A 17,340-nucleotide genomic window follows, 5' to 3' on the forward strand; every position below is an offset into this window, starting at 1 on the left:
TACATACAGTATTTGAATACCTTGGAAGGATATCTAATTGATCTCAGGTTCCAAGGTTTCAAAGTATATGACCTAAAATGATCAATTTAGGAGATTATCACACACCAAATCTGCATCAGGATACATGCGGGTTGTAACCATCACCAACGGATCTTAGTGCACTGCTCCTTGGCTGGGCAGTAGGCAGTCTGTATCCAATCCAGGCTTCTCCTGCAGCTTTTCAAGAATGGATTTTTCCCGTTCTTGAAAAGCTTCTGGAGAAATCTGGGTTAGATACAGGCCAGGGCATGGGACCATATGATAAGATCCGTCAGTGATGGTTACAACCCACATCTATCCTGGAAGGAACATTAACAACATAAGATATAAAGATGACATAATACTTTTAGCAGAAACAATATCTCCTAAAAGTTTTAACCTTGCGGCAGCGTGCGATAATATCCTAATAGTGTCAACCTTGCACAGCAGATATAATTGAATATGTGATACTTTCCTCTTCAGTTTTTATAAAATTAAAAATAACAATAGTACCTCAGAAACAACTTAGTCACTAGTGAGTGTGGTTAGGACTGCAGCCTTGGTGTAACACAATATCAAGGCTACAACCATCAGTCATATAAATAGACTTTTTTCTGTAAAGAGAAATGACAAAACATATCTGAGCTTTTTTTGATCTGTGGGCATAGTTATTTCAATTAAAATTTAAAGAAAATGTCAGTTGTATTTAAAGTAATGTATTTATATGTTTATAAAACAATATTGTAATCTCTCATTTAAGTCAATACTTGAGGGAATTAAAATCCCTGATTTAAAAAATTTACCTTCTGTTCTGTAAAATATCCTGGACACCAATTCACATTTAAAGCATATTGTCTCCCTTTTTCATTATTTGGGGCCAGTTACACAGTGTAACTTCTCATGCATAGCCTCTACAAGTTGCTTCATAGATTATCCTTTCTTTGCTGGATGTGAATATACATGTATGCTGCACGTATGTTGCAGATGTGCATCCTCTGCACTTGTAGCTGTGCATAATTTTTTCCCCATTGTCTATGTGCCAGTACTCATCTATGCAGCAACCAACATACAGAGGCTGTTTGAACCCTGCTCTACATGCATACTGGATTGTGTAGGCCAGCCTTTGTTTGTAAAAGGCGCTTTTATTGCCAAACTGATTAGCTGACCTGATACCTAACTATCACATGCTGCATTATGGAGACCCATTCTAGAAGATGCTCTCACAATGGGGATCAGCATCCCCAGGATATATATCCCACTTCCAGCTTACAATTTCCCAGGAAAACAAACATCAATGACAGAATGTGTGAGTAAGGCTATTGTATGATGGGTTTTCTCATCCATGATCAACACCACTGATGTTAACTGGCAAAGAAATCTTGCAATCAGGAGCCTCTTAAATGCAGTGCTGTCTGTTATATTTGTGCCAGTTTCATTATGAAGCTGACCTTGCCCTCCAGTGCTCCATTTTGAGACTAAAGAGACTGGTCATCCTAAAGCTTGTGGCAAGTTTGTCACAGGTGCTGATCCCTGTAACAAGAGCTGTATTTATGAACGTGACAGTTTAAAGGAAAGTATATGGGTATTATTTGGTCATATTATCTCATCTTTTAGAAAGGTGTGGTCTTTAGATCAGGCTGACTAATGAATAAAATTGCTTTAATTTTGTACCTTAAATTTCTATTTCTTTGCATACCAGCAAACTGGAATAGGTCTCATTCAATATCAAATGCTATGAATCTGGAAATGATCAAGGAAGGTAGCCTGGTGTTTTTTTGTTTTTTTTAGGAAAAGTAAATCTCAGGTTGTTTGCCTGAGACTGTGAATATTTATATACAGTTTCCCCTTTTCCCTCATTGCATATTTCATTTGGTTCATTTGTGTGTGTTGTGGTATAAATCTTCTGGATGGAAGAGAGCTGTAAAAAGCAAAGCATCAATCAGTGGGCAAAGGTAGCAGCAGTCACGGTTCATTTTGTGCACACGTCATAGTTTCTTGAACACGTCCATGCATGGCATTTGGCTCCTTGCAGGTTTACAGACATAATTTTGTGGATGGTTCACATTTGCCTTTTTCCAGACAGCTCTGAAGTACTTTTGCATTTTGGAGGGTAACCATACTTCTTTTGCATGGGTATGGTCATTTCCTCCTATTCTAAATGCATTATTGTAGTAAGGAATCATTGTAGGTGTGAACACAGAATACCCAATTTTGGATTTATTTGAAAATTGGCTCAGGATATGTCTGGCCATCAAGAATTCATTTGATTGTTCAGTTTGTATCCAGACTACACATTAAATGAAAGTCAGAATGATTATTGTGGAACTCCTGTTTTAAATCGGCACTTACATCATTCACTTGGGCAAGTCACACTTTCACAACATAAACTATTGTACAGCCTATTAGGTGGTGAGAGAACACTGTACACCACTGTAAACCCCCTTCTCAAGTTTGCAAGATCAATTTAATTTACCTCCAGCAACAGCAACAATTAAAACACTTATTACAATCTAGATTTGGCCCTGCAGCTCTTAATCCCTCTGAGACTAATTTAGAATCATAGAATAGAATCATAGAATCATAGAGTTGGAAGAGACCGCAAGGGCCATCCAGTCCAACCCCCTGCCATGCAGGAAATCCAAATCAAAGCATCCTAACAAATGGCCATCCAGCCTCCGTTTGAAGACCTCCAAGGAAGGAGACTCCACTACACTCCAAGGGAGTGTGTTCCACTGTCAGACAGCCCTTACTGTCAGGAAGTTCTTCCTAATGTTGAGCTGGAATCTCTTTTCCTGTAGCTTGCATCCATTGTTCCGGGTCCTAGTCTCTGGAGCAGCAGAAAACAAGCTTGCTCCCTCCTCAATATGACATCCCTTCAAATATTTAAACAGGGCTATCATATCACCGCTTAACCTTCTCTTCTCCAGGCTAAACATCCCCAGCTCCCTAAGTCGTTCTTCGTAGGGCTTGGCTTTGAGACCGTTCACCATTTTAGTTGCTCTCCTTTGGACACACTCCAGTTTCTCAATGTACTTTTTGAATTGTGGTGCCCAGAACTGGACACAATATTCCAGGTGGGGTCTGACCAGAACAGAATAGAGTGGCACTATTACTTCCCTTGATCTAGACACTATACTTTTATTGAGGCAGCCTAAAATTACATTGGCCTTTTTAGCTGCCACATTGCACTGTTGACTCATGTTCAACTTGTGGTCTACTTGGACTCATAGGTGCCTTTCACATGTAGTCTTATTCAGCCAGGTGTCCCCCATCCTATATCTGTGCATTTCATTTTCCTGCTCTAAGTGCAGTACCTTAAATTTCTCTGTTGAATTTCATTTTGTTAGATTTGGCCCAGCTTTCTGATCTACTGAGGTCATTTTGAATTTTGATGCTGTCCTCTGGAGTATATGCTACTCCGCCTAATTTGGTGTCATCTGCAAATTTGATAGGTATTTCCCTAATTCTGTCATCCAAGTCATTGATAATGATGTTGAATAGCAATGAGCCCAGGAAAGAGCCCTGTGGGATCCCACTGGGCACTTCTTTCTGGGATGAAAAGGAGCCATTGTTAATTACCCTTTGAGTTTGGCCAGTCAACCAATTACAAATCCACTTAACAGTTACTTTGTCTAACCCACATATTATCAGCATGTTTACAAGAATGTCATGGGGAACCTTGTCAAAGGCCTTACTGAAATCAAGATATACTATATCCACAGCATTCCCTTCATCTACGAAGTTGGTAATTTTATCAAAGAAAGAGATTAGATTTGTCTAGTATGACTTGTTTCTCTGAAACCCACGTTGACTTTTTGTGATTATGGCATTGCTTTCTAGATGTTCACAGACTCTCTGTTTAATGATCTGCTTCAGAAACTTTCCTGGGATTGATGTCAGACTAACTGGCCAATAATTGTTGGGATCCTCTTTTTCCCCCTTTTTGAAGATGGGGACAACGTTTGCCCTCCTCCAGTCTGCTGGGATTTCTCCTGTTCTCCAGGAGTTCTCAAAGATTATTGCCAATGGCTCTGATATTACATTTTCCAGTTCTTTTAATACTCTTGAATGTAGTCTACTTATTCCTTATCAGGCAGACCAGCAACATCAGGGACTGCCTGAAGGAAGAGGCCCCTCCCTCCTCAACTGTCATCTCGGCCTCAGAGGGAGCCATCAGGCAGACCCAGCAACATCTTGGACTGCCTGAAGGATGAGACTTCTCCCTCCTTTAACTGTATTTTTATTGTATTAACGATTTTACTGTACACCGCTATGATCATCGCGGAATAGCGGTCTATAAATAAAACATATTATTATTATTATTATTATTATTAATATAATGATATGAAACTGGGAGCTTTACAATGCAATTTTATGTTGCATATTTATTTAAAAGTAAAATTATATTACAATTAAAAGACTGTTTAGAAGAAGGACAGAGATTAAATTAAATTAACATTAAGATAAAACAAAATGTAAAGCAATAGTCAAAACAAGAAAAATAGATTAATGATATCAGAAAAACTGTTATCAATTGAAAAAAAAATACACCATTCCCAATGACAATAAACAATCAGTTTATTAGGTCATCATTATGTCTAGGAAACATCTTTGAAAGGGATGTGTAGAAATTTCACATTGGTGAGACTCTGCGTAAGACTGGATTCTCTATCTCTTCCCTTTGCCTACCCCAAGAGATTTTGCCCTCCAGCACTAGACTGAGGACACTGTCACTTGAGACCTGGTCTCACTGCAGTTGTGTTAGTAAAAGAAAACAGAAGCATACAGGTTTGGGAGCATTCACTATCTCATGTCTTTGCAGTAGTGTGACTGAAACATTTTTGCTATGGACAGTCCTCATACTCTTTCATCCTCCTTAACCCTTCCTTCCTGCCCTATGTCCTACCCTGTGTGCCTAGCATGATAATGTCCTGAGAGTCCACTTGTTGGATTTTTTACCAAACCTGGTTTCTGCAATCCATGGAACGTTCCTAGACCCTTAATCTCACAACGTAACTGAGAGTAGGATACTTCAGCTGACAAAGAAATTCCTTTTTAAAAATTATTTTTATGTCTGCCAGCAGCACCCCTTCTCTCATCATTCTTAGTCTAGCTGGAAGTTCTGTTTTAGTAGCCTTGACATGGGGAAACACTGAAGAAACACAGAGTTTTAGTGTTGCACTGCAGAAGTGTGTCTGCAGTAAACAGTGCAATCAAGTTTGTTCACGAAAAGAATGAGATTGTACTCTAGATGAGATTGTACTCTAGACCTACAACAAGCAAAGCAAACAGATTTTAATGTAAAACCTTTATCTCCTTTTGGTATGTACTATCCTCCCCCATATTTGATTGCATGTACTTTGTTATAGAGCCTGAGGGGCTCATGTGAGAGATGGATTCTGCTGCAAAATATATTTCTGTTCCCCAAACTTGGAAAACAGAATTACCTCTGATAGTACTGCTTAGGTTTGCCAGTCTACGGAATTCCACATAAAGACACAAAGGTTGTTTACAAATTGGGAAGTACTGATAATACAGGAAGGTTTTTAAATGATACAGTTAGTGGGTTTATGAGAGATATAATTTATAGAATCTTAGAATCATAGAGTTGGAAGAGACCAAAGGACCATCCAGTCCAACTCCCCTGCCATGCAGGAACTCTCAATCAAAGCATCCCTGACAGATGGCCATCCAGCCTCTGCTTAAAGACCTCCAAAGAAGGAGATTCCACCACACTTCAAGGGAGTGTGTTCCACTGTCGAACAGCCCTTACTGTCAGGAAGTTCCTCTTAATGTTGAGGTGGAATCTGTTTTCCTGTAGCTTGCATCCATTGCTCCGGGTCCTGTTCTCTGGAGCAGCAGAAAACAAGTTTGCTCCCTCCTCAGTATGACATAACAACAACAACAACAACAACAACAACAACAATAATAATAGGATTTATTTATATGCCGCCCAATCACTGGGAACCCGGGTGGCTTACAACAGAGGGGATAATAGACGGTTCCCTGCCCTCAGGGTTACTGAACAGGGTTATCATATCACCTCTTAACCTTCTCTTCTCCAGGCTAAACATCCCCAGCTCCCTAAGCTGTTCCTCATAGGGCATGGTTTCCAGACCCGTCACTATTTTAGTCACCCTCCTTTGGACATGCTCCAGTTTCTCAATGTCCTTTTTTAATTGTGGTACCCAGAATTGGAAACAGTATACCAGGTGTGGCCTGACCAATGCAGAAGAGAGTGGCACTATTACTTCCCTTGATCTAGAGACCATATTTTTCTCGGGGCAGCCTAAAATTGCATTGGCCTTTTTAGCTGCCGCATTGCACTGTTGACTGATGTTCAACTTGTGGTCTACTTGGACTCATAGGTGCCTTTCACATGTAGTCTTATTCAGCCAGGTGTCCCCCATCCTATATCTGTGCATTTCATTTTTCCTCCCTAAGGGCAGTACCTTACATTTCTCCCTGTTGAAGTTCATTTTGTTAGCTTTGGCCCAGCTTTCTAGTCTGTTCAGCTCATTTTGAATTTCGATCCTGTCCTCTGGAGTAGTAGCTACTCCTCCTAATTTGGTGTGATCTGCAAATTTGATAACTATGCACTCAATACTGTCATCCAGGTCATCAGTAAATATATTTAATAACACTGGTTCTGAGATTGTATTTGCCAGTTCTTTTAATACCCTGGGTTTACTTCATCTGGTCCTGGAGACTTGAATTCATTTAGGTTAACCAGGTATTCCATTACTATCTCTTTACTTATTCTATGCTGGATTTCCTTTATTCTGTCTTCTGCTCCATTATCCTCAGGCTGAGCACCCTTTGCCTTTTCTGAGAAGACTGAGGCAAAGAAGTTGTTGAGTAATTCTGCCTTTTCTTTGACCCCTGTTAGCATTTTGCCATCTTTTCCACACAGTGGCCCTACCATTTCCTCCTTCTTCCTTTGCTGTGGACATAAACCAAAAAGCCCTTTTTATTGTTCTTAATCTCTCTAGCAAGCCTGAGTTCATTCTGCGCTTTAGCCTTTCTGACTTTACCCCTACACATGCTTGCTATTTCTTTGAATTCCCCTTTGGTGATTTCCCCATTTTTCCACTTCTTACACATCCTCTGTTTAAAACTTAGCTCAGTTGAAAGTTCCTTAGTCATCCATCCTGGTTTCTTGAGACACCTCACATTTTCTTCCTCACTGAAACTGTTTGAAATGGTGCCTTTAGTATCTCTCTTTTGAGAAACTCTCATCCGTCCTGAATTCTCTTCTCTTTTAGTATTCCTGACCATGGGATAACCTCCAGTATTTCCCTAAGTTTACTAAAATCCTCTCTCCTAAAGTCTAGAATGCGTGTCTGACTATGCCTGGCTTCTCCTTTCCATTTTATAATAAACTCCAGGAGAACATGATCCCTCCCACCTAAGGATCCCACCACTTGCACTCCATTAACCAAGTCATCCTTGTTGGTTAGGATCAGATCTAAAATATCTGACCCTCTTATTGCTTCTTCCACCTTTTGGACAATGAAACTGTCTTCGAGGCAAGCTGAAGTCACCCATTACTATTACACCTCTCCGTTCTGAGTGTGTAGGCATCTGTTCTAGAAAGGCATCATCCAATTCCTCCATCTGACTTGGGGGTTTGTAGTAGACTCCCACAATAACATCCTTGTTGTTTCCCTTCCCTTTAATTTTTATCCAGATGCTCTCCACCTGGCTTCCAGGATCAATGTCCTGGATCTCTTCTCTGGTGTAAGTATCCCTGACATATAAGGCTATTCCTCCTTCTTTCCTGTTTGGCCTGTTTCGCTTTTAAAAGATGTACCCCTCTATTCCTACATTCCAATTATGAGACTCATCCCATCAGGTTTGTTTTATATGTAGATGTTTGTGAGTATTTGCATGTATTTTTAATAATAATAATAATAACAATAATTTGTTTTATTTATATACCGCTATTCCAAAGATCATAGTGGTGAACAGCAAGTAAGCTAATTAGCAAGTAAGCTAATTTTTTGTATTTTATATAATAAAAATTATTAAAAACAAACAAACAAACAAACAACATTACACAGATTGACACAGAATTGAACCTGCCAGTTCAATAGGGCTTACTCCCATGGGAAGATGTATAGAGTTGTGCCTTTAATTAAACATCTCAATGCTCTGTGGGTGTGCATGCCTTGGGTCCCATACTGGGAGAAAGGTGGGATATAAATTAAGAATGGATGAATGGAGGAATGGGTGTTTGAAAACCTGGGCAAGGAGCAATTAATGTCATTTTTGGTTCACTGCATAATTTTCTAAATACCTTTGTGCTCATAAAAACACCCTTACTTCTGTATACCGAGGATGGCTAGTAATATCTATAGTGCAAATATAGATTCCAAAGCAAATGTTATCTGTTTCCTAGTGATGAGGTGGGGGAAATGTGCACTATTTTATATGCAAGGATTCCCATCTGGTTATAATTCCTGGACAGGTGTGCTTCCTAACTGAAGCTTTTTACTGTAAAATGGTGGCTATCTTTATAGTGGGCCCTGATCATTTGTGATTCTCCAGAAGTCTGTTTGCTTGACTAAACACATTTCAGCCCCTGGCTATAGTGAGAAAAACAAGGAGTCTTCTGAGAATACAGAAGCTAGTCGTCCATGCTCTAAGACAAACAGTACAAGCCACTGCTCTCTGTATGTGCTATTCCTACCATCACCCCCCACCCCTAGTTTTGCAACCTCAACTTGAAAATATAAAGCAGATGCTCGGATCTAGACAAAGGTCTTATCTGAAGACAGCCACCATTGAAAAATAGATTGTTGAGCCAGGATTTCAGATATTCAATTGAGATAAATTAAGTTAAAATACTTGATTCTGAAAGGGAGTTTACAGTCAAATAATATTATTCATCACTGAACATAAGAGGAAAATCTTTTATTCTTCAAATGTAACAGCTAAAGGATTTTTGCATTATAGTGTTGCTCTAATAATCATATTTTTGTGCTTCCCACAATATTATGATCTCAACATGGCTCACATAGAAAAATGCAAAAAGAAAGTCATCTAATCATAGAATATCAATGTAAAAATTAGGAGCTTACTAAAAGACACATTTTTAACAGCATAGCAACACTTCAGTCACATTATGTTCTTGCATTTAGAAATAGGAAAAAGGAACTGCAAGAGAATTTCATAAACAATTCCCATTCCCTACGTTGCCATTCTTGATGGCTCCAAACAGATGTGAGCCCTAGAATAATAGAAGCATCAAGTTGGTAGGAACCATGAGGGCCATCTAGTGTAAATGCTGCCATACAGGAATATATCACTAAATATTATGTATTCTGTTTGGATTTCAAAAATGTGGGCATCCATCCTCTGCTTAAAGGCTCCAAACAGAGATAGTCCATCACCCTCTGAGGAAGCCTACTTCATAATCAAATGGCTCTTACAGGGCCAGAGCACATGGGAAGGGAAAAGTGGCTTGATTCTGTATTTTCCAAAAGCAGGTCGAACCCCTGCTTTACATATGGCTCACTCCCAATGCGGGATGAATAGCCACAGGCAAACTGCATGGTGTGGTGTCTAGTCATTTTGCTGAGTATTTTTTGTTGTTGTGGGCTCCCCACCATGCATGTGCACCATTGCACAAACACACAAACTGCAACTTCCAATACTTCCCATCTCTGCCCAGATGCCATCCCATTGTATGGCTGCCCCTTTGTGTGTGTGATGCTCCGCCGGTACAGGGCATCAGTGCACCAGTGCATCACTGTGTGAGTGATATATTGGCAAAGCATAATCATGGTCCCCCCCTCCCCCCAAAAACATGCCCCATTCACCTTCTTCATCTCATGCCCTCCTGTTGGATTGTCTGGTTTGTGTATGTTGTAATTACATCCATTGTCGCACTTTCATATCTTTGCTTTGCCGCAACACTGCACTAGCACTGCACTGTTTATATGCAGGTGCAAAGATGCACATTTTCTGAGCTAAGCTGGAGTATCCTGGCTTCTTTTTGCTCTGGTTCTTCCCACGGAGGATGGGTTCATTACTTTTTCCACCTGCTTTGAAGGTGTGCATCATATAAACACCCTGTCTTCCGGAAAAAATAGAAATTTTCAGAAAAATTGAAAAAAAATCAACATTAGCATTTCTTACATAGTGAAAGTCAGTCTTTTAGTTTAGGACCATAAAATATGACTATAAATAATTTGATTTGGCATAAAATTATCACGGCTGATATATTAAAAATATAGTGTATTCAAACAATGACTACAAATGGAATTTACTTAAAAAAATAATTTGTAACAAATGCAGCAACAATTTAACTATTACTGTTCCTTGAAGAGCTTCTTTGTCTTCTAGTAAACTTTCAAAGGAGATCACTATTCCACCCCACTGAGTTTTACAACAGAGCTTCGGCATCACTATTTCTTTCTTTGCATTTTCTACTTGCTTCTTCTTGAAAACTGCAGCTTGTATGAGTAGCTTTTACATGTTTTATAACTTCTTTGCTTGTCTATAGATAATTTGAAGGGTGTCCAGTTTCATAATATCATTAAGAAGCAAATTTAGCCCATGAGATGCACGTCCTACTGCAGTGATATGTGGATACTTATCCATTATGACCTTCCATGATGGTTTCATATTTCTGGTATTGTCAGTCAGCAAAGCGAATACTTTACCACTCCCAATTTTATGTAGGACATCATGTATTTTAGAACTGATATACTCTGCAGCATGTCCTTTCTCTCCTGTTTCAATACTTCTGTAAATAAACTAGTTGAGGTGTTGTTATCACAAAATCTATAATTCCTTCTCTTCTCACATTTGTCCATTCGTCTGTAAGTAGTGCAAGACACAGTGCTTCATTGACTTTTCCTTGCACAGATTCCATTACGCATTTGTATTCTGAGTCCAAAAGAAGGTCTACTGGGCAAATGGTATAATGGTCTTCAAAGCTTCCTGCCAGTATGTATTTTCAGTTATTGAAAATGCGGTCCCAGATGAATATATTAGGGAAATACTGGGGGTGATCCCATGGTCAGGAATACTAAAAGAGAAGGGAGTTCAGGATGGATGGGAGTTTGTCAAAAGGGAGATACTAAAGGCACAATTTAAAACAGTTCTAATGAGGAAGAAAAATGGGAGATGTCTCAAGAAACCAGAATGGATGACTAAGGAACTTTCAACTGAGCTAAGTTTTAAACAGAGCATGTGTAAGAAGTGGAAAAGGGGGGAAAGCATGTGTAGGGGTAAAGTCAGAAAAACTAAAGTGCAGAATAAGATCAGGCTTGCTAGAGAGGTTAAGCTAAAAAGAGCTTTTTTAGATATGTCCGCAGCAAAAGGAAGACAGAAGAAATGGTGGAGCCACTGCATGGAGAAGATGGCAAAATGCTAACAGAGTACAGAGAAAAGGCAGAATTACTCAACACCTTCTTTGCTTCAATCTTTTCAGAAAAGGCAAAGGGTGTTCAACCTGAGGAAAATGGAGCAGAGGACAGAACAGGGGAAATTCAGCACAAAATAAGTAAAGAGATAGTATAGGAATATCTGGTTAATCTAAATGAATATAAGTCTCCAGGACCTGATGAACTACATCCAAGAGTATTAAAAGAACTGGCAAATGTAATATCAGAGCCATTGGCAATAATCTTTGAGAACTCCTGGAGAACAGGAGAAGTCCCAGCAGACTGGAGGAGGGCAAACGTTGTCCCCATCTTCAAAAAGGGGGAAAAAAGAGGATCGCAACAATAATCGTCCAGTTAGTCTGACATCTATACCAGGAAAGATTCTGGAGCAGATCATAAAACAGAGGGTCTGTGAACATCTAGATGGCAATTCCATAATCACAAAAAGTCAACACGGTTTTCCGCACCGCCCTAATCCTAGTGCATGCCCATCACGCACTAAACGGCGGCAGCCCTTCCATATGGCCGCCGCCGTGAGGACGTCACAGCCGCGCCGCCTCTAGATGGGGCGGCGCGGACGTGACGTCCTCAATCCGCGGCAGGGCACCTAGGGCTCCCTTTCCGCGGACCAGGAAGGAGCTCCGTTTCGGTGCTCCTTCCTGGTCCGCGACGCCGCTTTGCTTCGCTGGGCGCAGGCTTCAGATGGCTGCGCCCAGCGAAGCAAGGGAGAAAGGGCCAAGCGGCCCCTTTCTCCCCCTCCCCGCCGCCGCGGGGTGTCCTTGGGGCTTGAAGCCCCAAGGACACCCCTTTTCTGGCTGCGGTGAAGCGGCGTTTTGCTGCTTCCCCGCAGCCTGAAAAGCGGCAGATCGGGGCCTTAGCGGCTGCTGGTGTAGCCGCTGAAGCCCCGATACTCCGGGGAAAGGGGCGGGTCCAGACCACCCCAAATGGGCGGTCTATAACCCGCCAATGAGAACTAATCAAGAAGACATTAATCCTCTTGTGCAGACCTCACACCCTGAGGACTGCCATTAGCAACAAACAATATACATGCAAATCACTCCTGCCTTTCCAGGTCGCACAATATAAATAGCCAAATCCTTTCCAGGCACGCATTCTCTGAAGATGCCAGCCACAGATGCTGGCGAAACATCAGGAAGAAACTCTGCTAGAACATGGCCACATAGCCTGAAAAACCCACAAAAAACATGTTTTTCTTCTTTGAAGAACTTGTAAGGTGAAAATGCCTCCATATGCTTGATGTGGGGTGTCACTGTTTTCCTAAGGGGAGTAGGAAAGAAACATAATTTTGTGGCTACCTTGCAAGAAAACACTAAGCTATTGTTAAGGGAAGTAAAGAACCAGATTAGAAGTAATTAAACTATTATTTACACAAAGGTTATTAGGATAAACTAATGTAGTTAAAATATGGTTCAATTTTCTGAAATTATGTGTTTAAATTCAGGTCTTTTTGCTGCTGTATTTCCCTCTAGTGCTTTGAGGCCCAATGAAGAGGACAGGACAGAACCAAACAGACCACAAGCAAACATGAAAGTGAAACCTTTTTCTTCTCTTGTGATAATAGCACTAGTGCCCTCTAAAGAAATACATCTTTCTCTTGCATTGGAGAGTTCAGTTTGTAATCTAGAACTTGCTTGTCCTAGTTGAGTACACAGAAATTACATTAATCTGATACTGTACATAATTTTTAGAAATGATTTGGAGAATATATGAACACCTTGCTTTAAAGATTTTATTCAACATGCTAAAATTCATTGTGCTAAAAATGGGGCTGCCTAGAATACACTGCTAATCCAGATGTCACTATATTTGTTTCTTGGTAAAGGTTTGGAGAGAGGTTTGACAAAGGCTCTAAAGAAGCTGGATGATTATCTGAATAATCCTTTGCCTGAAGAGACGGATGCAAGCAGTGCAGAGGAAGAGAAAGTATCAAAACGAAAATTCCTGGATGGGGATGAGCTGACCCTTGCTGACTGCAACCTTCTGCCCAAACTCCATGTTGTTAAGGTGAGAAGATCTCATATTCCTGAGAGCCAACATGATCTTAACTGCCAAATCTATTTTTGTAGGGATAGATGGGATTATATTTAAAAGCTCCCCATCTCGCTGAATATGGAGAAACCAAAGAGCAGCCAAAGAGACTGTTTGTTTTTTCCTGTCCAAGAAAATCTCTTCCTCCCTATGATGCTGAAGTGTGACTACCTGGGCCTCCAGCTGCTGGACTTTCTCGTTCAAGAGGGCTACTAACTTGCACTTTGTGCAGGTGAAGTTCCCCATCCCTAGCAGGAAGACAAACATCCCACAAGTATTGCAGGTGACTGCAGCAGTTCCCTCAGTGTCTATACTGAGAAGTCTTAAGTAATCACTGAAACAGGTTTGTTGGCTTCCTCCTCAAAACGTCTCCTGGTAAACACCAATGTAAAAGACCCTTAATGGCCCGGCCTTTTCACCAATCTCTGTCAGTGACCTCAGTCTACTGGCGATATAACTTTATAGAGATCTCCTGGCTGTTATCTCGTTCTGAAAGTAAGCTTCTGACGCATTTCTTCTGAGCAAAAAATCCCTTTTTTTTAAAAAAAAAAAAAAGGAAAAAAAATAAAAATTTAAAGGAAGACCTCTAAAACAAAGTTCACAGCTGTACACAGGCTGCCTGTGCTGTACTTTCCCTTGCTTGTGAAAATTCACTCCCTGTTATGCATATGCCTCTGGGAGGAGTTGTATAGAGCTAGGCTCCTAGCTCCAATCCCTAGTGACTCACAGATGTGATTCACAGAAGCTCCATCCCATCAGCAACAAACAACTCTCCCAAGAGTTTTTAAAAAATTCAAACACTCACCTGCTCAAAATGGCTGCCGCAGCAACTGCATACCACAGGCTCAATCCTGAGCTTTGCTGGCCCTAAAAGAAACTGAAACTATGCCACTCCTTTTGGAGTTGGAAAAAGGGCACTTTTCCCACTGCTGTGGCACTTACCGCCACTCCTTTTAGCATGCAACATCTGAACGCCATGCCAAAGGAGCGCTGTGATGCTTCCCATCATGTGGTTGGTCAGTGTGATGATGCTTGGGGGTAGAGTCAGGCTGTGCATTGTGTGGCTGCCACGCTCCCATTCCACCCTTTTGGCCAGTTTGTTTAGCCCCTATGTTTCTTCAAGTCGTAATCTGTGAATTCATAAAACCATCTCTTGAATAATGCTCTTCATCCTGGACTCTTGGCCAGTTCAGCAACATAAACAGAGGACATTTGAGGAGGAACCAAGTAGAGCATGTGAGTGGGAGGGAGATGGGCTCCTGCCAAAATATCATTTAGTACTTGATGTTTGCTCAGATAGACTGCAGTGCCACAGAAACCTATATATGTGAGTTCAAAGGTGACCACTTGAAAGAACACAGTTACAGGTAAGTAACCTGCTTTTTCTCTTTAACTGACATGGTTCTAACTCATGGAATCCTAGGGCTGGTGATGAACTAGAGCTCTCTGGCTGAGAATTCTAAGCACCCCTCACTAATCTGCAAAATCTAGTATTCCATAATTTGGAGCCCTGACACTTAAAGTGGAATCATAGCACTTTAGTATGAAAGGGTTTCCCACCTCCACTATAAATCTGGTTTGTTTCTCTTACTATTCGTGATTAATAACACTTGTTGCTGATGAATGTGTTCACAGAGTATTAAAATAATGTTTTGTTCTATATTCTAGATTGTAACAAAGAAATATCGCAACTATGAGTTTCCTGTGGAGATGACTGGACTTTGGCGATACTTGAAAAATGCTTATGCTCGGGATGAATTCATCAACACTTGTGCTGCTGACAAAGAAATTGAAATAGCCTATGCGGATGTAGCGAAGCGGCTCAGCAAATCCTAACTAAAATCTGCAAGAACATTTTTTGCAGAGATTTGCTTATTCATAGATGCTTCTCAGTGATGCCTTCAACTCTGTACATAATGTATGTATGTATATTATTATGCTTTTTGGGTTACTTCTTTGATTAGAGTCCATTTATCTTCTCCTATTGAAGGAATAGCTTCCATTTGCAGAATGAGGAGGCGGTGATTCCCTCTCCCCTGGAGTCCCTCGAAATTGGTTTTGGGATCATGAGAAGCCCTCCAAAGATTCTGGAAAAAATGTAGGATAACAGTGCAGAGGGGGAAGCATTTCTGAAATCTTCACCAATGTGTTTGAACAAATATTATAACTTCTAATCTGTGTTTTGATTAACAAGTTAGCAGTTAGCTGTTACCTTAGCTAAAAAAAAAATCAATATTAATTAGAACATAAACATGAAATAGTTGGAGTTGATTTCTTAATTTTTCTCATGCACTCTTGGTATGATCTGTTTGAAAACACATTGTGTATTGATATGGGACTGTAAAGCTGGAGGGAAAATTGGACTGGCCATAGAACAGTTGCGAGCATCATACAGCAACTGCAGCTGAAAGTGCAACCTACATGCCCACAGATGTGGGGCAGCTTGGGCCCTTTTGGGTGGTTAGCTTGAGTGAATACTAAGATTTATCAGAAATACTGGAGACTGGCTCTCCTGTTTTTTTCCTCAGTCCTGAAGTATGGAAATAGTGAGTGAAACAATTTTGTATAGGTTCATAATTCAAGGTTTTGGGAAGGTTCAATGTTAGTACCAAACTCACATGAAATGATGTTGAAAATACAAGATGATACTCAGAATTCAGGTTTATGTGGAAAGACCTCATGGTTAGCAGCTAATTGCCAACATATCTCTGTGTCTCAATAAGAATGAGGGCACATGCAACAAAAATCAGATGCTTTATATAAATTCCAGGATAATATCATAAGTTTATTTTCTGTGTAGTCATTCAGTTTGAAAATCCTGAAAACAATAACAGTGTACTAAAATAACTGTCCCTGCCATTCCATGAGGTGGTACTTTGACAGTTGTATAACAGCTGCTAGAGAGTTAGTTGGTGCCTTGCTGCCATCTTTCTTATTTTGTACTGTGGGGTGCTCACAGATGGATTTTCTGCAACTGGGTTGTTTCAGCCTTTGTCTGATGAGTTCTGCATGAAGCTTTTCTTGTCAACAGGTTGGAAGCCTGCTATTTTCTGCTATGTCAGGTTTTTAAAAAGTTTTTTTTAAAAATATAAAAATGAACTGGGAAGTTGGATTATCCTAAAGTAAGGAACTGATCTCCAGTTTTTGCTCTTTTTCAAAGTTTACCTATGGGCGCCACATGCACCCTAGAAGCATTCTTGGTGGTAGGAGGCGAGAAATGATAGGCTTTGGGTGGTATGGAACATCCTAGGAGGCTAGAGATGGTCTGTACTGGGGGACTGGCATCTCCCTGTGCCATGTGCATGTTTGCCTGCTGAGACTGGGGTAGTACGGTGAGTGAGTTTGTACTTTTAGCTGCTTTTACCTCACCTCTACCTGGTCCCTGGTAAAGGGTTGTGAATGTTTTACTAGTGTGTGTGTGTTTGGGTGTAGCATGTGTGATTTTGTCTATGTACAATGTTTGTATGTTTTTGCCTTCTTAAAAAGAAAAAAAATGGGATGCACAGTGTGGATGGGTGTTTTCTCTATATGTATGTTTCTCTGAGCATCTGCAGTTTGTATTCCATGTTACTGGTATTTTATTGTGCTTTGTGGGGGGAAATATTTGGTTGACTTTGGGAGCTCATGTTGCAGATGCAACAATGCTCAGCACTCAAGAGTCACAGTGAGCAGTAGCAATCAGGTTAGAGTCTTTGACTGACCCAAAATGTCTTCCCTTTTTTTCTACCAATCCTGTAATGTAAACTGAAACTCTTAAGGATGTTTCCACCCTTTCTCCCTCTTAGGCCCCTCTCTATAGTGCAGTTAGATTAGATTAGCATCCTGAATTACTTTCCTATCTTTAGAATGGAGTTCTTATAATAAAGCATTACTTTAT

The 17,340-nt window shown here is 40.4% G+C and overlaps 1 protein-coding gene across 1 annotated transcript in view; it reads left to right on the forward strand.

Annotated features, from left to right (window-relative positions):
• The window catches only part of LOC149313439 (chloride intracellular channel protein 5-like), a 53,512-nt gene extending 38,213 nt beyond the window's left edge, over positions 1–15,299 (forward strand). The window contains exons 5-6 of the mRNA XM_089523206.1: positions 13,258–13,439; positions 15,132–15,299. Coding sequence (XP_089379332.1) covers positions 13,258–13,439; positions 15,132–15,299 — 350 coding nt within the window. The remainder of the gene's footprint in view (positions 1–13,257; positions 13,440–15,131) is intronic.
• Positions 15,300–17,340: the final 2,041 nt, after the last annotated feature.

This window comes from Sceloporus occidentalis, unplaced genomic scaffold (assembly GCF_023333645.1).
Source record: "Sceloporus occidentalis isolate IW3139 unplaced genomic scaffold, rSceOcc1.0.p SCAF_4, whole genome shotgun sequence".
Classification (NCBI taxonomy): domain Eukaryota; kingdom Metazoa; phylum Chordata; class Lepidosauria; order Squamata; family Phrynosomatidae; genus Sceloporus; species Sceloporus occidentalis.